Raw genomic sequence first — 19,888 nt, forward strand, 5'->3', positions numbered from 1 at the left:
AAATTATTTGTAAACAACATTCTCTCTCAGAGATTGGTATGGCATTACTGAAGGAACTGTATGTAAGCCAGACCAGGAAGATGGGACATGAGTTTATAGGAAACAGATCCTGTTCACTTAGACTTCCTTAAACAAAGTTTACTGACTGGGGTCACAGACCAATGAAGATAAAATAATGATAACAAAATAAATATTTCTTCTTGATCTTCATTGCTTACATGTGCCTGCTATGTAAAAAATGCAATGAAACAGTCTTTCATCTTCTTTTCAGTTTGTAAGCTAATGCTTTGCCTAATTAATTTCTTCTTTTCTTTTTTTTTTATTTAAACTGAAAAGATTTGCGTCCCATGTAAAGCATTAGCAAAAATGTAATTCCCCTGGCATGATGGTGAGACTTTACTGCCTGGGCTGCCCTCTCAGAAACTTTCCTGCCACTTAGACTTCATAAACTCTCCCGTGTTCTCTGCAACTTTGTCCCTTCCAAAACTTTTCTATTTATTCCAACAGGGAGGTCGCATATAGTTCAATGAATTGTCAGTATGGTGGAATTGGTGAAGGCAGCAGAGATGTCACACTTGGGTCAGTGGCAGTCCTTGCTTTGGCCGTATGTGGATGCCTCCAATGTGTCCTCTTGCACAGCACTGTCTTCCTTATGCCTGCTTTTCCTTTTGCCATAGCCCTTCCATCCTAATGGGATGGAGTTCACTGTCTCAGCTTGTGTGGTGGCTGATACTGCTGAATGTCTTCATGTTTCTGTCCTTGCTTCTTTCTTCCTCTCTGGGAAAAACAGAGTGGGCTCCACTCCTGTGTCCTGGAAGGCTGAGAGAGGAGATGAAGGACCAGAGAGCCCTGGTTATGTGCCTCTGCCTCCCCACTCTTGTAAGTGGGATGTTTTTGTGTCCTGTCCTAAGCCCCAGAAGGGAAGCTGCTCTGACAGGTCTGGGTAGTCACAGATACAGACATTTGAGTAAGTCTCCTTCCTTCCCTTTCCATTCTTACTCTAGCTCCAAGTCCTAAGTCTTCCTGCTGCAGCTTTTGCAGCTTTCGCAGGTGTCAGTAGGTATTGGGTCTGTTTAAGGATAGTTCTTGTAGACCACCATGTTTCCTTCAGGAGAGAAGCAAGAGAAGGTAAAACATGTGTTGAAAAATGCATGGCATAGCCAAACCTGAATGGAATTTCATGAGACAAAGATACTTCTTTGAATTTCAAAAGCCTGCTGGAAACAGTTTGAGTTTCTCAGAAAAAAATCACAGGAACCTTAATTGAAGCAAAGTGTTAGACAATCTAATTATAGGAGAGCTGACCAGTTCATCATCACTTCATGTTTAATCAGTTGTAAAGTAACTATCAGTTTTGTGAGACTAGATACAAAGCTTCCAAAATAAGCTAGCATAAAAGTTTGCCCAGTTTTCATTTCCATTATGTTTTACAATGAAAGGAGACAGTCAGTAGATTATTATAAAATCCATTTAAAATGGCATCTAGTTTTGTAAACAATGTGAAGCATCACAGAGGGTTCTTGAAGGGGGTCTTGCTGCAGTGTGATCACCCACTGCTCACTTCCATTTCCTTTGGTCAAGAATTGTCTATTGGATCAATGTTGCCAATATTCCTTAGTTCAAACACACGATCAAGAAATTTTATCCAGGAGAAATCTTTATCATCTGTGTTTTTGTTTCAAACCTTTATTTTTCAGAAAGTTAATAGTACTAAGCAGTACTAAACTTATGCTATTGAAAAGTAAAAGTAAAATATGAGTCTGAATTATGGTAACAGCTGAGTGGATGGTATAATGACAGATGCTTCGATCAGAAGAGGTCTGCTAAACATTTCAACACGCCGATAATGGCTCATCTGACTGTCATAAAATTCAGGAGAAATCAGATGCAAAGGTTTCTAATTGTGGGATGGCAAGAATAGAAAGTGAGAAAGGCAGATTCTTCATTCCTTGGGTGAAAGTACAAATGGACTTGGGAGGGGCATTTCTCAGAGGACAAAAGATGCTGCATGTCAAGAAAAAAGAGTAGCAATAGCAGAAAAGCAGTGATCAAGGTAGGAATGCTTTCTTTTGCAAAGTGGTGGTGCACTTTGTTCTCTGGAAGAGAAAGGAGAACAGTTATGAATTTCATTCAGAGGTCTGGAGTGGTGAATCCTCCAAGGCATAACTTATGTGCCTGCATGTGAGTGAAAGGAAATAAGTTGTCTTGAATAAAGAGGTAGAAAAGAAAAAAGTTCCTTATTGGCCCATAAGTGTCAAGCAATTAGAGCAGGAAGATAATTTCTAAGCTAAATTGTTTAACACAGTCTTTGAGGAGTGGAGAGGGAGTGGAAGAAGAGTAGGCTTCCACCAAACTATGGGCTCCTTCACGTGCCTTGGAAATGACGGGATTTCAGGAACTAGTAGGAGAAACTGTCTGGAGAGGGGGTGTATGTACAGTAGATTTTTCATATTTAGTGCTTATATATGCTCATATGTTAGAGAATATTGTGACAATAATTAGAATAATATGACAGTTAGCACAATTGTCATACCCTTATTTGTCTTGCATTTCAAGCAAAGTATTTTATATTCTTTTGTTTAATCATTTTTCTGCAGTCTATGAGGCAGCCAAAACTAGTGATAGTGTGAGTAAAACAGAAGGGTTCTAAAGTAAAATTTATTTGTTTTTCAGTCTCCATGAAATATAACTCTCCACATAAAAAAATGAATAACAGTAAGGGATCTGTTCTCCCCTTTCTGCACACGTGTAACTGCATTTTGCAGCAGCAAGATTAACACACACCCATTAACTCTCTGAGAGCCTGCCTTCTGCACATTAAAAGCAGCCTAAATCTTAGGTAGGTGGATGCATGTATGTCACTGGGAAGTTGTATTTTTTAGCTTTTTACCCTTAATATTACTAGGGTCTTTTCTTGGTTGAGAGGGAAGAGAGATGGAAGCTGCAAATGATTTGCATCCAGGTGCAACTCCAAACTTTGCTCATGAAGGACAGTAAAAATCATTGAGCCCCTTCTAGTAAACATGGCTCTTTTCAAAGGTCAAAACAAAACATAGTGGTGGTTGTAAAACTAATTTAATTGGTTTTGAGGAGCTTTAGCGCTCATCAGAAAAAGGTGCAGCAGAAGTTAAAAGTATTCTCAGTATTGATTTTGCACTCTGTGGTAATTTTGGACCACACACACTTAGAAATGGCAGGAGAGCATAAGATGAATTGAAGCCAGAATAAGAATGCAAATGTGCTGCAAATTCATACAATAATTTGACTTCAGATTTTAATATTTAGGCTTGCTTTTATATCTGACTAGCAAAGAAGACAGAATTATAAAATTGTATTAACTTCTTACTACTAAATTTTGCCTCTGAAAGCAGATAATTTTTTGGCCTGGCTCTGTGTGTTATTTTCCGTTTTGCTCAGCCTCCCACACGCTAATGACTTCTGCATGGAATTCTCTTACCCTATGAATATATATTCTTTTTAAGCAGAGTCTCCACAGAGTTGGAAAATGTGAATGTGAAATGAAGCTTGCCATCCTAAAAGGAGGTTAAAGATCTAGGAGCGTGTACAAGTCTATCCTGAAAGCCAGTTTGTCAAGACATAATTTACGGAGGTTCAGTTACACAGGCATAATTCTGCATTTCTTTCAAGATGAATACTTCTATACCTTCAGGCATGTGATTTGTCAAGGCAGCTTTGTGGCCTGGTGGGCAATCAGAATTTGCCTTAGTGGACTGAAACGACCCAGAACAAACTCAGTACTTAATCTTCTTTATTGCTGAAATCAATAAGCACATCCATGCTAAGTGCTGACAGTTCTTATGTAGAGAGTGAAAAGTAGAAGCACCTGCTCCTTGAACTTCTAATGTTTCATGAGCCAGAAGTTTTGTTTTCTTCTTTGACAACAAACTTGTTAATTATATTTTATAATGCATAAATTAATATGAGATATTTTCTTTGTGCTAATATATACATGCAATGACACAAGATTAATGTATCTCAAATGCCATCATCCAGAATACCTAATACAGCAGTCAGTGCAAATTGCTCACATAGAAAACCAAGCAGGGACAGTGGGCTCTGGCAGAGCTGGGCAGTCCAGGTAAATAGCAAAGCTACAGCCAACCACACTGTCTCACAAGCTACCTTCTGGAGAGTCCTGTCCTAAATAAGAGTTTTCTCCTTGCCTTACACTAGAAGGTAGGGGTTTTTTTCAGGTTTATAATGTATTTGAGGTAAGGAAATATACCAAAAGCTTAAATTAGTTTTTCTAGAGTTGTATTTTGAGGGGTAGGACTAGATGACCTTTAAGGGAACCTTCCAACCCAAACTATCTTATGATTTTATGATTTTATTTTTTAATTACTCTACAATAACTGATTGCCTCTGCATTTACATGTAACATTTGTACTTACAGCTTGTCCTGAAGAGAATGAATAATAACAATAAAAATGAGAGCCACTGAATGGGCCAAAGATACTCAGAAGACAAGTGGTTTATAACTTTTATAAATTCAGAATAACCATGAAGTTCTGCTCTATCTCTTTGGGAAATAGCCAGAATTTTGCACTCCACCGATATCTGTTGATGAGGAAGAAATAAAAGTAACTTTGTGTGCAAGCCAACCATAAGATCTAATGCCATTTATACCCATCAAAATTAGTAGCTTATGACAGATACAGTTAAGACAAGCTTGTTATCAAATTTTGGCTCTGGAGCTGCTTGCTTATTCATGTACCTGTTTATACCATTTTTGTTTACCTGATACTGGAAAGTAATCACAAAAAAAAATACTGAATTATGAGTGCTGTCAAGTTTTGTAGCAAAAGTATTAAACTTTAAAGAAAATAGTCATTTAAATTCAATTTTTTTCTGGTCCCTCAGTCTTATCTTTTAGACTTTTGTTTAAACTGTTCCTTCCCTTTTATTTTCTCTTTATTTGGAGTTGATTCAATGACACAGTCTTTTTTTTATTTCTTGCAGATGTTGAAATGATGAAACACTCTCTACCTCTGGAGCAGTGCACAGCAGCCATGACATCTCTGGTCCTCTGTGGAAGGTACACTGCAGCCTGCTCCTGAACTATTATGACATGTCTCTAGCAATCAGAAAGAAAAGCTGGGAAGAGCATGTGACCCAGTGGATGGGATTGGCTCTGGAGTCTGTGGAGTATAATACAGCATGTCGTCACGGACTTGTAGCTGATAACGTGCAGACAAGTATGGAAAAAGATGAGGGTTTGAGTGTGGATCGGAAAGAAAAGTGTGCTTCCTTTCCAGAGTGCTGCTACAGTGGAGAGATGACTGGCTTCCCTGAAAAGCAGCTGGGAAATGTTTCAAAGGAGGTGGATGAAAATGATAACCATGAGGATGAGGAGCATTTTCTGGAGGCCAGCACAGAAACCCTAGTTCATGTGTCTGATGATGATGATGATGATGACTATTCAGCACTCAACCTGGATAGTGTTAATTACCACATCACTGCTGTAGGAAGTGAACCAAAAGATGAAGAGCAGAGTTTAAATGGAGCAGGGTCCTTAGCACAGATGGTACCAATAACAGAGGGTAACAAGGCAGCTGAATCATCTGGCATAATTGGAGATATAAGTGAGGAACCTGGCTGTGACACAGTTCATAAAGAGGAGATGAAAAAAGATGATGTTTCTGGCAGTATTGGCCAAAGCCTGGAGCTTTGTAATTATGAAGGCTTAAATGAAGTAGTAGATGTAGAGAAAGAAAATTGTTTTAATTCTCCAAATGTGAAAGAAATTATTATGCCTGGGAAGCAGCTGCTTCATACTGCTGTAATTGCACAACAGCGCCGGAAATCTGATGCTTTCAAAGACGGGCTTGGAAAGTCTGAGTGCAATGTGGTAGAGAGTGGGATTTCTTCTGAATCATGTACCAGTAGTGATAGACAGCTCTGTTCAGCAGTGGAATCCAGCAACTGTCTTATGCAATCTCCTCCTTGCTCTCACATCCCAGCGGTGGAAAATGGTCTGGATGAAAGAGGTTTCACAGAACCTCAAGTGGCCCCTGAAAACAAATGCCTTTCAAATGTCAGTTCAGCAGAAGACATTCAGTGTTTACATGTAAGGAATCATTTGACCACACAAGAATATTCAGACAGTCAAGTGAAACTGCGCAAAAGAAAGGTAGGATACTTATAGGCTGCAGACATTTTTTTGAATGTTTTCTCCCAATTTCTTATGATGATGATACTGTGCCTAATTCATTGCAGAGAAAAAGTGATTTTCAGCTTTGTTTCATCAATTTATCAAATTCAAACTGTTTCAAGACACCTATGTCTATACAACAACTAAATTTTAGGAGCTCTTTTTAAGATCTAAAAATGGCTGAGTTATAAACTTGTATGGTGTCTTATATTCACTTAATATATATTATTTTGTATGCTTCATACATGCTGTTCAAGGATATAAGTGTCTTCTATGGGTTTGGTTTTATTTTTGGTTTTCTGCTGCTATCAGGTGTCATTATCTGTTTCCTCTGAGGAAACAAATTGTGTCCAGGAGTTTGGAAGCCTTATTGAAAAAAGAGAACAGGGGAAAAGTGCAACAAAACTTTAAAAGGGAAAAAAAGGAGCAGAAACATTTTGCAGTAGTTCTTTGTTTTTTAGCTCAGCCCCATGAGCTTATGTTCTTGCAAAAACAAGTATTGCTGATTTTGGAACAATGTTTTGTAATTTTAAAGCAACAAGAGAGTTTCTCTGTCTTCACAAAATAAGGAAGGGTATCATTACAAAACTGTAATGGGCAGATTCTCTGGCAATAAAACTCCCATTGGCTTTAATGGAAGGAAACGTGCTGACTGTGGCACTATGGAATTCATCTTGAAGTCTGGCTTTTCCAGCTATGCTGCTTATTTTAGCTAATAACCAATTTGTAATTGTTTACTTCTCTCTGCCTTTTTACATTTAACACCATCCAGCCTCTTTTGTCTGGCTTTTTTTTGTGTGTGTGTGTTTTCTTTTTTTAATAAATATGGTTTCTATTCATTGTGTGGGTTTTCTTCTATCAGGTACAGTGCCTCAGTAGCTGTTTCACTAAAGCACAAATTCACATATCTAAAGTACTCTGTACCAACACAGCATTCTGAGCTGCTGGCCATTGCTTCCTTGTGTTGACCCTTTGGTAATATTAACACTAGATTGATATGGTCAGAAGCTACAAGCAACTTTTTCAAAAGGTTTCAGAAGCTCTCAAAGCCAGTCTTCCTTTTTAGTTCATGCAATCACAGTCAATGCAGCAACTGCTCAACTGATCTCACATTAACTATGGCTCAGAGTTACAATTAAGAAAAAGAAACCTGTCTGGCAGGTGTAAAAGTAAAAACAATTATATTAAGTATAGTTGCTGATGTCCATGTATACATATACATGTATTCATATTGTTAGCATGCTATATTTTTTTAATAGCTTTGATCATGCTAGTATCTCCTTGTACTTTGTTTTGAGGTCACGTACTCATCTTTTAAATATATGTTTATGAGAATATTTGAGAATGTATGTACTATTTGTGTTTGTGCCATTAAATATTTTTAAAGACAGAATATAAACATTCTAGTGAGATTAATTGTGAGAAAACCTAAGAAAGGATATTAGCATAAAAAGGAGCAAAACAAGGAGTTGCTTCAAGGAAGGTTGGGCATTACGTGGCTGCAACAACTGTGAAGTTGTGTAGTGTAAAAGGGATTGGAGTCTGTAAACCTGAAGGAGACCTCATATCCCTTTGGTTAAAGAAATCTTTGCCAATCACTGTGAAACGTATGGCAAACAGGAAAAGATACAATCTGCTATCATTTGTGGTATTATTTATCTCTAAGTTCTCAGGGACTTTTACAAACAGCATTCCTGCATATGGGATTTTATCACTTATATCTAACCATGCACTATTTTACAAAAGTCTGTCTGTGTTGGTAATAGTGTGCAATGAAAAATGTGTCTATGTTTATAAACTTCTCCTCAAAGCCACTTCTGTAATTTTAAGAAAACATTAGAAAAACTAGACTTGAAACTGAATCCATCCATAAAAGCCAAGTATTTGCTTTGCAGTGACAGGAAGACTTAAGGGATTGGGTATGGCATATAAAACCATTTCTCTCAAGGTCAGCAGTTCAAACAGTGCAGTTAAAGCCTAAAACACAGCACTGTCTGATTAATGCTCGGTGTCAATTATAGTTGCATATAAATATGTGCCCATGAAAGTCAGAATATGGGAAAAGGCACATGGAGATGAATTGCTGAAGGTATTTGGGCACCTAAATCTTGAGGTGGCATCTAAATCTTGAGGTAGCACCTTGGGTGATCATAGAAAGGTGCTGATCTTTAGACACTTCCATGACAGTTAAGAACTTAGGACCTTAGAGTAGACACCATTCTGCTCTTTCCGGTAATAAATTCTTCTGAAAATCTGTTTCTCATTAACATATTTTAAAGTGCTTTTAATTGTGGCAATAGAGCATGACCTTCCCTCTTATCTTTAGATCAGCTGTCTCCAAACTGAAGCTGAGGTGAGAGACAGTGTGGAATTGCTATGCTTGCTCTGCAGACAGATGCAGATTTGAGGGCTTAAGGGCTTAAAGTTTAGCATCTTTGACCAGTACTACCTCCATATCAGTAAATTGCTTTAGTCATGATGGATATACTGACACTGAAGATGCTTTTTTCAAACATGTCCAGCTGCTGCAGCATTCTTTGCTTCAAGTCACCAGAGTTCAGATGGTTGATACACAGCATCTCTTTTCCTTTGCTTTCTCAGAAAGACTTCCTAAGGCTCGGAAATAGGAAGGACCTGAATTTAATTGTGAGCAGTTAATGATGTTAGGTCTGATTTAAAGATACACAGTAATCAAGCTTTCCCGTTTCTGTGTTGACTGATAATCAATTCAGTTTGTCCACAACATGAAGTTGATGGTGATTAATGATTCAGAGTAGCAGAAGCATAAATGGATTAACTATATGTGGGTACAAAAACTAGACCCTTCTGTATGCTTTTCTGGCTTAAATAAATTTTAAAACAGTCACTTCACTTGAGAATTGTGCATTCTGAATTTCCAAAGATTGGAATAATCTTTGGAAATAATAAGCAACAGCTTATTGGGGTATTGCAACACATTGGGGTATTGCTCACATTTTTGTTCATATGTATAAGGCAAAAGAGCATTTAGAGAATAATATTATACAAAACCAGAAGAGTATCAACTATTAAGAGAATACAACAAAAGGAGAGTATTTAATTACTATACACTGATTTCAAAATGGAAGAAAATGGCCATTATCTTATAAACAAACTTTCAAATTATTGCATGTGCCTCATTTTATGCATTCTCTAAGCTGCTTAACTCATCAAGCTTAGGCAAAGCCAGAAAAATCCTTGCTGGGGCATATTAAATAGGTGCACAAATTAAGCAGAACTCTAACGCGTTAATTTCAGTTCTTTTACATCACAAAAAAAGCTACTTTATTCAGCATCAGCAAAAAAAGGTGGATTGAGGCATACAGTTTCACCGTACATTCTCATCACTCACTTCCCAAACGCAATCACACCTGCAGTGTTGCAGCCAGCATTTTGTAAATGCAATTTTTAAAACAAGGCTAACACAGCTCTTTTGAATGATGGATCAGTAAAGGTATAGAAAGTCATCGTGGTGAAGTATCATTCTGAACATTTTGATTAAAAATCCATGACATTTAAAAAAAAGTAAAGCATCAATAAATTCCACCTACAAAAGAAATTTTGGCTTGTTCCCTGTATTTCATTGTTCTTCCACACTCTCCCTTAGATTTTATTTCTAGAGACCATTCAAATGTAAAAAAACCAGCTACAGAACCAACTGTGACTATTCACTTCTCTCTCCTGTAGGATAATGTTATGTTACCTATTATGTTTAATAAAATGCAAAGTGACTTATGACTGTGGGGGAAAAAAAAAGAAGCAACAAAACCACCATATATAATGGGAATTAGCACTGGATTCAATGCATAGGGGATTATAATATCCCTGTATTAAGGAGAGGTGGAGATGAAGGATTGAAAATCATTCTGCATGCAAAAGGAAAGAATTACTATTAATAGGTTTTTTAAAAAGGCTCAGGAAGTTGTAGCTAATATTTAAAACCAAAATTAAATCCACAAGCTAGTACCAAAAGTTTGAGGGGGGGAGGGGAATTGTGAAAAGATAAACAGAGGTTTTCAGTCAATGTACACAAACCTACAAGAAATATGTTCTGATTTGATCCAGAGTAAATGCAGGAGACTTTCCTACATGTATATGGGCTGCTTTGAATACAATATTGTTCAATATCTGAATGTCAGAAGAAAAACAACTGAATTAATATACACAAATGAACAATTACATATCAAAATTGTTCGTTACCTGATCAATTGTTTTCTTAGTTTGGATATTTACACTTGCATGCCTCTACACTTGCAAGTAAACAAGTTTACTGAAAATCTTTCATTTATGGCAATAATTAAGTATTTTTCATGTCCTATGTTTTATATTTCAGACTGTAAACATGTAAGAAAAAAAAGTTGCTCTGTAATCAGCCCTTTTTGGTGTACAAATTCTTCATCTCTCTTTTATGAGACTTTTGCTTTTAATATTTACTGCTTGCAGTTCTTCATGGTGGCCTGCTTAGAAGCTTTCCAGTTTCAAACAATTGATGTTATCTCAAAGTCATTCTTGCAAGACCAAAGAATATAACAGTCAGTGCTATTCCTAATGCTCACTATTCTTGCTATTATTTTAATTAAGATTTCTAGATCAAATGCTGTGTGCTGTGCAAAGGATATTTAGGGAAATAGCTAATAACAGCAGCTTCCACTGTCAAAGAGATTAAAATTAATTTAAGAACAAGATTATCAGAAGAATTGCAGTAAATGTCAAAAGAAAGCTGGGTAGCAGGTAAGCTGGGTTGACACAGGTCTTTGGAACAGTGCTTTTTCCCCACAGGAAAGCTGTGAGTTTTTAAAATGTTGTTTTACATTTCCTGTACTGTTGCAATAAAATTTAATTCTTTATTTCATCAATTATAATTATACTAATGTGAGAAAACAAAAAAATTGCTTGCTTGAATTCAGACCTTTCCATCTGCATTTGCTCCTTGAGTATTACATGTGTACATGAGACATGAAGGCTGACTTTCTTCCATTACGACTGGAATTAAATTCTCTTTTACAATGCCAAGACTATGCATTTTATGTCAAGTTAGAAAGTTAGGTTCTTCCAGGAGCTTCTGTTTCTATCACCCTGTAAACTGATTTCACATGAAACCTGTGGAGTTTTGCCTGCTGGTTCCCACTAAGGTACCTGGGAGAGATAGTAGAAAAGCTTCCCAAAAAGCCATAAGAGCTACCTGTTTTACTGGAATTGTTTCTTTGCAACATTTTCCATGCCATCTCTTCTATTCACGTTGCATAATCCTTTTCAACTGAGCATTTAAAAAGTGATGTGAGCTTGTTGTGAACAATAGTATCCCACATTTTAGGTATTTTTCTTATTTCATTGCTGTTAATATACTGGAGACCAAGTTTCCAGCTCTGACACAAGTATGTCTTTCTGAAGTGTTAATCTCCCTTTACCTCAGTTCAGTCTTTGTTGAATTGGGATAATTTAATGGTTAATTATTTTTTTATAACCATTTTTAACTTAGCTTTTAAGACTTTTAGAGTGCTTTTGTTGTTTTTATTTTATAGAGATTGGTTTAATAGGGATCCAGTCTAAAATATTGCTACATAAGGAGTACTATCTAGGCTTTTTGGTGTTGCATTGCAAGAGGTTAGCATAGGAGAAGCAAGCATACAAGATAAAAGTACCAAGAAAACCAAATAAAAACAACAGGAATGTGCAGGAAATCCTAATTAAAAATGGAAACATGCATTTTGCTGTATCCTGTTTTTGCAATAGCGAATTGAATTTACCTTTTTCTGAGGTTGAGTCTGCAAACATGTATCGGTAACTTTAGAGACTAGAGAAGCTAGTTACTATAGAGGTATTAGCACTACAAAGTTATTTTCAAATTCTATGGTTCTCTAACTATATTTCCTGTACAATTCAGACCTGTGCTTCTGCCAGAGTAGATTAATTTTCGTGTACAGAGATTAATAATATAATCTTGGTATCTAGGAAATCTTTTTTCTTAATTTTGTAAAGGGCAATGGCAAACGCACATATTGGAAATCTGATAATCTCTTTTTAAAGATAATCTTTCAAACAGCAGAAATCTATTTCATCAGGTGTGAAATTTGGATTTGCTTTTGTACCATTTCTGCATCTCTTATAATTTTTGAACTTTCTACAGGTTTTTTTAAAGGTTCTCAAATTTTTCTGAAGGTTTTAGGAAAGAGCATTAATCTTTTCTTAAGAACTCATAATTTAGATATGAACACCATCAAAAATTGATGAGAGATCTTAAGCCACAACAGCTTTTTGAAATGTTAGCTGCTACCCACAACTTAGAGCTATAGTCTGTAGTAGTAGTACAGTGGGCAATTATTACTGAAATCCACAGTTGCTTCACCACAAAGAATTTGCTGCATTAGCACATTGTTATTAAACGATCATAGTTTTGAAGGCATCGGGAAGAATCTGGCAAGAAGTGCAAGTAAAGCAAAACAAAGTATGATTCCTTTGTAAAAAAAAAAAAAGAAACCTTCTTAGCTGTCATGAGTATTTGTTTCTCTTCTGCATTGAAAACTTGCTTTCTAAATTTACCATGTAATAATGAAAATGTGGTTCAAAAATATAAATGGACTAAAACAGTTGCATTTACATTTTTAAAAATTACATATTATCTATGGTAATTTGTAGAAAGTGGTGGTCATAAAGCACTCCTATTATTGTGGTTACATGACCATGAATTTTCTCAGTTGCTCTCACAATAATATGTATCATAAATATTATCTCCATCTGGGAAGCTAAAGAATGCTTTCCCACAGACTTCCTTTGTGTTTGGACTGAAGTATGATGTATTTCAAACAATGTGAAAAGTATTTAAAACAAGTTCAGAGCAGAATGGGATGATTGCCAGGCCATTACAGTATAACCTTTATGCAAATTTTACTTTGACACATTTTTGTGGCAATGTTCAGCAATAAATTTTAAAAGCTGACAGCGTTGTCTAGACTGCAAACCAAGAGCCTGTTGCACATCAAGTTATGCTTGGAGCTGAGCTACCTAAAATGGTCATGAAAGTATTTGTATTTATACCCAGTTCGTAGTCACACACTACTGCTTCACCAAAATCATACTATGTGTTTCCAGGGACCGATGTAGAGAGCTTTAGCGTCATGCCGTGTACACTCAGAGACTCCCAGTTTTGTCCAGATTTGCAGTATTAACTGGAAGAAAACTTCTAAAACATTTTTAGTTTGGATTTTAAAATGAATCTTTAAAAAATCCTTACTGGTAAAGGTCATTTATTTACTGTTTGCAGTCTATAAATTCCCAGTGGTAGGTCATATTAAATGGACCAATGACCACTTGCTAAAATGACACCAGATTTTTAACTAACGTCAGACTTTTAAGGGAAGCTGTCTTGGAAGAAATAGTATGTGAAACCTTTAACAAATGAGAAGTGGAGTTAAGACACTTGAGCAAAACCCTCTGGACTATATGACATCACTGTTCATAACACACTTTTCCATTGGATAAAGAAAAATTTTTTTAAAGAAGGACTTTGCTTCCTAGAGCTATTCCTCTGGCACTATCACAAGCCTAATATTCACTTTGAGTTAACAATCAAGTGAAAACTGAGAGATCTAAGAAGCACACTGAGAAACAGCTTCCATCAAGAAACGGCAAATACAGCAGTAACCAGAAAAGTCAGTATTAGAGCACCACAACCTATATTAAAGAGCCTTTGAAACTGTAGCTATGGCAGAGCAGCTTCTTCATCACAGCTCTCTACTACAGACGCGACCTGTGCTAAAAGCAAAAGCTTATATATTAGTGGTGCTGTGTAAAAGGAGGAGACAGAGAAGAATGACCCACCTTGGCCAGCTCTGGGGGCTGAGGCTTTACAATGATATGGTCTTTGCTACTGCTATCAAGGAGTATTTGGCCATAGTAATATGGTCGTGGGTAAGTCCACAGGTGTCTGACTAATTCCTATGTGATAGTTAAAAGCAAACAAGCAAAGAGAGACACCGTTGCGAGCTGAACTGTGAAAAGCGGGAGCCATCTGCAAAGTGTGTACCAGAGAGTTTTTTTGTTGGTGGTGTTTTGGTTTGGTTTCTTTTTTTTTTTTTGCTTCCCATCATGACGGTACATATGATTGAAACACCTAAACGTGTGCTGTTTATGTTTATGTCCTTTTACTCCTCTCTCTTAAAGACAACATAGAAAGTTTGTAAAGACAAGGAGGTTTCTGTCACAGATAATACACAGGGTGTATCGAATGTGGCTTACAAAATGAAACAATACTGCTTTGGCTGCCAAAAACTATTCCAAGCTCCAGAGGATATGGCCTAAAATGGTTGTGAATTCAAATTTAGAGGGGTATTCTTCTTCCTATGAAAAAAATCTAGGCAGCAATATATGTGTGAGCATCTGTGTGCACTGGGGTAAATGTATAGCAATTGTATACCAGATCCTTGCTGCTTTTCAGAACTCTATCACAGCTAATGTCTAATGCTTTTACAGCAATGGAACATGAGAACTTGGCTTATGTACACAACATTAATGAGGAATTAGCTGACTGTAACATAAGGATGTCCTTCAATAATGTGACATTACAGCAATAACTTTCATATCTTGTTTCACATTGTTTTTGCAATCTCACCTTACATAAGACTTAGAATAGCAAATGCAATATGTAAAATATTTGTTAAATGAAGTTTATTTACCCTTTCCTGTAAGTTGCCTCCATCCCGAACTCCCAAATCTTTTTTGCATGCAGCACATCCAATTAAACAAAGGTTCCTATTTGAATATCTTGAGTGTCTTAATTATCTGGAAAGTTTTGCTTTAACATAAAATGTATTATCTCATATACCCATTAAAAAAAATCTTTAAGGAGCTGATTCTGTTCTTGTACTACATGTTTTAATCTCTTGGGTGGTATCCTCAGCCTTCTTAAAAAAAGATGGTTTGCATGCACTAGTCATCACTGATACGTGATTCATGGCTGTTTGATATGAAGGCATGAAAAAAATTCAGCAATGCTAAAGCTCATGGCTTGTGTTGCATGTAAATAATTGCATGTAGCTTCAAAATAAAAGCTGACATGTTTACTACATTGAAAATGAAAAAGCATGGCCACAAGTAAAAATTTGGGAATCTAAACTATTTTCTTACATCCAGATTTTCTGAAGCACACTTCTGATAAATGCCAAGCTGTATTTATCATACACAAATTTAGTAGTGACTGTATGTGTACATTACATCTCACTACATCTGCTGAATTTATTCCAGCATGTTAAACTCACCTGTTTACAAATATTCTCTACTGTTCGGTAGAAGATGACAAGATGATGTGGTAAATGAATGCTGTGCTGTTTAGGCTTACACTTACAGGAAGCAAAATTCACAGAGAGTGAATATGAGAAGAGATGAGGGATAAAGGACAGAGATCTTGAGAGACTATCTTAGAGGTGGGATAAAACTAGAAAATAAATAGATGAAAATTCATTGATTTTCCATGTAAGTGATAATTCAACTCTTAATTGCACAAAGCTTTCCCAGCTCATGAAAATTACTCCCAGTTGACCAATTTGTCTGTTTCCAGGTCTTTCTCAATCCTGCTAATATCAAAGATAATTTGGGGAGTTTTTCTATATTTGTACCTTGATTTATATTCTTGTGGGTAAATATTCTGCAGGACTCATAATTTATCACATTTCACAAACATTTTATTAAGCTGTTAGAAATGTCATATTTTAATTTTTGCTGTAGGTTCTTTTGGATGATATGTTTTAAATCAATGGATTGTGCTTTTGCAGACTGAAGCCTATGAATAGTTATGACTGTGGGGAAATCAGCTTTAATCAGATTCAGAAGAAATACATATATTCCTGAATTTTGGTCTCTTGGGAATAGTAACAGTAGCCTTAGATTAGAATTTCTCTAGGTTATCCACACTCTTTGTTAGACATAAAAAACTTTTCTTAAGCCAGAGTCTTCTAGTCAGTGTATTAAGATCACTGGTTTTTCCCTCTACCCTTGCCTTTTCACAAATGCTTTGGGGTTTGGTTTCCCTCGTTTCATGTACTAAGCTGAATGCAATATTAAACATTTTAGCTTTTTGGGGCTTATGTGCATATAAGGGAAAGATCACTTGGTGACCTGAGAATAATGTGTATTTTATTCCTTGCAAGTATCATTTCACAGGGTTTGATTTCGTGCTCAAGGCAGCAGCCAAGCAGAGCTGTGCAGTCACATGAACAGATTAGGAAGGGAATATGAAGTTGTTAGTGAAAAGGGTGAACTACTTCCATGACTCTACTCCACTTTGGTGTGGCGGGAGGGTGGTCTCAAACACTCTCAATTTCTAGCACTACTCTAGTAGTGATAGTGATTTCTAGTCCCCTTGTCCAGCATTCATTTCTACAGTTGTGTAAAATGCGTACTCAAATCCATTTAAGAGTCTGACAAAAACCTAACTATTATGTGTCCATTTCATAGCTTCCTTATGGGTATATCTGCAGTGACTTTGTCCCTGATTTTGGGCGCTCTCTCTTAGTTCTTTCCATTATGCTTCATTTGTGTAGGACAAGCTCTCTTGTGTCAACAGCACTGCCTCATGAAGCACAATAACAGCAGTTTAAATGTCAGCACTGTTAGTCATTGATGATTGTCTTAGGGTTTAAATAGAAGTTTCTTACTTTTTAGCCACTGCGTTCAGAGGGAGTGCTTACCAGCAGCAAAGTATAATTGTGGAGCTTTGATCTTTGCTTTGAAATGTCTTTTTAAGTGTAAAGAAAACTTGTCTGTGCTGAGAACGACATTAGAAGCTATTTCTGGAGTTAGACCAGGATTCTGAAGGTGAAAGGACACTTCTCTAGCTCTCTCAACAAGTCCCTGGGAAAGTTAAAAATAAGTCTTGCTTAAAAAAAAATTGGCACTCGTTATTTGAGAAAATTTTTTTATTCCAGGAACTGCCTCATGTAGCAGAAATTTATTTACCATCTGTGTAGACTTGAAAAATTTTCCATCTTACCAGATACACAACTGAAATAGCAACAGATTTTCCATCCCTATGGTTTCCACCGACCTCTGTTTTAAGGAAGCGTTGCTGTAAAAACTTATGAAATTGTTGTGTTCTCCCTAAGAGGGGTAGCTCAATTAATAGCCCATCTGCCAAACTCTGAGTTCTGGCTGTGACCTCTAACAATGTCACCTTACTGTAGCTAAAGCATGTCACAGGAGGAATTCGCAGACCTAATAGTTGAAAATATAGGGGGTTTTTAGTTATAGGTACAGTTTTATGTTAATGTTACAGTACCAACAAATTAAAAACTAGTCACTTGAGAAATTTATTTACTTTGAGTGCAAATGTACTTCTTAATTTCACAACTCAGGAACTGAGGAGGAAAAAGAATTTAAAAAAAAACCCCATCCTACAAACAAAAACCCCCACTGAATCTAGTAACCAGTCTGTTAAAATATGAAGCAACCTGTCTCTACTTCTGAATATCACATCTGAGTATTCATATGAATACTCAGCAATTCCTGGGAGACAGAAAAAGGGAAAGGAGTTCAAGAACACATGTCAGGGTACAGGAGCTTAACTTTTTTTTCTTTTCCTGCGTTGTTTTTTTTCTTTCATGTATTCCATAGATACATTTTGCTTTTGGTTTTATGCGTATCAGGATTCTCAAGAACTATAGAGGCTGATTCTTATTTGATGCTTGGATTTTTTTTTGATTCTATCTACCAAAATAATAATTGTGTGATTAACAAGCCTGGTGTAAAAGGCAGGTGTCAGAAGTTTCCTCTTAAGTCAGCAGTCTGATTTGCTGAAAAAAATTTGAAAACTTGTCTGCCATTCTTATTATAATTGTGAGGTTTTTCTGCCTTATCTGTTTTTACCTGCCACAGTATTCATGGTGTTTGGCTGAAGGGGCTTATCCTAAATAGGCCTATCACTGATGCTTTTGTTTTCATAATTCTGAGTCTGACCTAGCAAAATTTTATGGGATGTGAGTTTTTTTTAACGGAAAGTATTACTGAATCCTTTGATCTGGCAGTTTTGATCTGTATTTTAAACTTATTCAGTCTATTTTTGAATATCTGTATAACTTTTCTATTTGACTATACAGTAAGGTAAGTTATTTTTGTTTCAGCAAAATTGCATAATTGTAAAAATGGAAGGGTATAAATTTTAAGCTGTTCTATATTCTTTCTTGTTGTTGCTAAATCACTTACAATCTGAAAATGAGGAAATTAGAATTTATTTTCACAGTGTGCAACTGAATGTGATTCAACAACCAGAATTTTAAAATGGAAGTTACAGTTCCCAAAGAAACAGTTTTAGTTAAGTTTGTGCTAGTGAGTTAAGGTACCTATGCTCTGTTGTGTTTCAGTTTGAGCCAAAGGCATTCTTTTGGAGGGAATTTACTGACTGATTGTGGTATAAAGCATGATAAGTGACATCGTGAATGATATGAGATAGTGGGATTTAGGTGCACTCTCTGATTTGATAGCTGTGGGGCAAATTTGACAGATCTAATGCATTGCTTCACAAAGAAAAGCTATATTTTGGAATTGTCAATGGGGAAAATTTTTCAGATATTAGGAGGTCAGCAGATTCATATCTGCACAACACAAGAGGTATGAACTGGAAGACTAGTTATCAGACATAGTCACGGGATTTTATGCTCCCATCACTTGCAATGTGACAACATCCAACTCTGCCCTCTACTCCAAACAAACTGGTTGCAAGATACATAACTGTTATGACTGGAAAATATTGAGTACCAAAAAAAAATCTTCTGAAGACAGATTTTTAAAAGAGAACAGAACATCACAGTTTCCTTTTATGTGAATTTGATAAATATTCCCTGGTAGAATGATATAGATTTCTGACTTGAGGTTAAAATTTAGCCCTTAAACAAACTAGGCAGTCTCTTGAGATTCTTTATAGGTTTTATTTCATCTGTATGAAATATATCAGATCCAATGCAAAACTAGTTTTTCCCCCTGTACTTGTGCTTTCTAGTTCTCTCACTAATTCCCAGTAGTCTTGTGGTAATGTGTTCATTCTGTTGGCCAGCTGTTCAGCTCTCCATGAATTCATCCTCCTGATGTGCATTTCCCAGCATTTTACAAGTCAGTGTCCTATTCCACTTCAACATAAAACTTTTTTGAAAGCAAAACTATGTGGTACTGGAGATCCAGACAGGGAATGTAATGCAAGCATTAATTAAACTCAGTCTGAATAAGTGAGAAGTGAAGAAATAGCTACTACACAGTATAAGCACTAGACTGCTTTTAATGTGTGTTTGAAATAGAAACAGAGAGATAGTATCTTTTATAATAGGGTTTGGTTTGTTGGTTTTGGTTGTTGATTTCTTTCTCTGACATAATTAGCTTTCTTTTTGCTCTTCTAACTGCCTGTAATAGAAGAGAACTCTTTGGTTCACTTCTCTATGCCCTTGATAGTAGGACCCTACAGTAAAGCAAATAGTATCCCCCAACATTGCCATTGATATTAACTTCAGTCTTTGGTAAGGATAGAATTGTAAGCCTCAAAAGAAAAGTTTTTCTGTAGAGGAGGAAGAGAAAGTGTACAAGCAGACTAAACCAGAAAGAGCTGATTCGTTCCCTCTTGGAACACATTTTTCACCAAAAATGGCTTGTGAGATTATTAAACACCAAGTGTTAAGGGAGCTGAAAATAGAGATGGCTTCATCCCTGGTACTATCCCAGATT

General features: G+C 36.3%; 1 protein-coding gene across 3 annotated transcripts in view; it reads left to right on the forward strand.

Moving 5' to 3' along the window:
• The window catches only part of DLC1 (DLC1 Rho GTPase activating protein), a 225,987-nt gene that overhangs the window by 10,227 nt on the left and 195,872 nt on the right, over nt 1-19,888 (forward strand). For all 3 annotated transcript variants that reach the window (XM_064652803.1, XM_064652807.1, XM_064652802.1), the window contains exon 2: nt 4,981-6,151. In XM_064652803.1, coding sequence (XP_064508873.1) covers nt 5,090-6,151 — 1,062 coding nt within the window. In that variant the 5' untranslated portion in view covers nt 4,981-5,089. The remainder of the gene's footprint in view (nt 1-4,980; nt 6,152-19,888) is intronic.

This window comes from Pseudopipra pipra, chromosome 4, assembly GCF_036250125.1.
Source record: "Pseudopipra pipra isolate bDixPip1 chromosome 4, bDixPip1.hap1, whole genome shotgun sequence".
In the NCBI taxonomy this organism is placed as follows: Eukaryota; Metazoa; Chordata; class Aves; order Passeriformes; family Pipridae; genus Pseudopipra; species Pseudopipra pipra.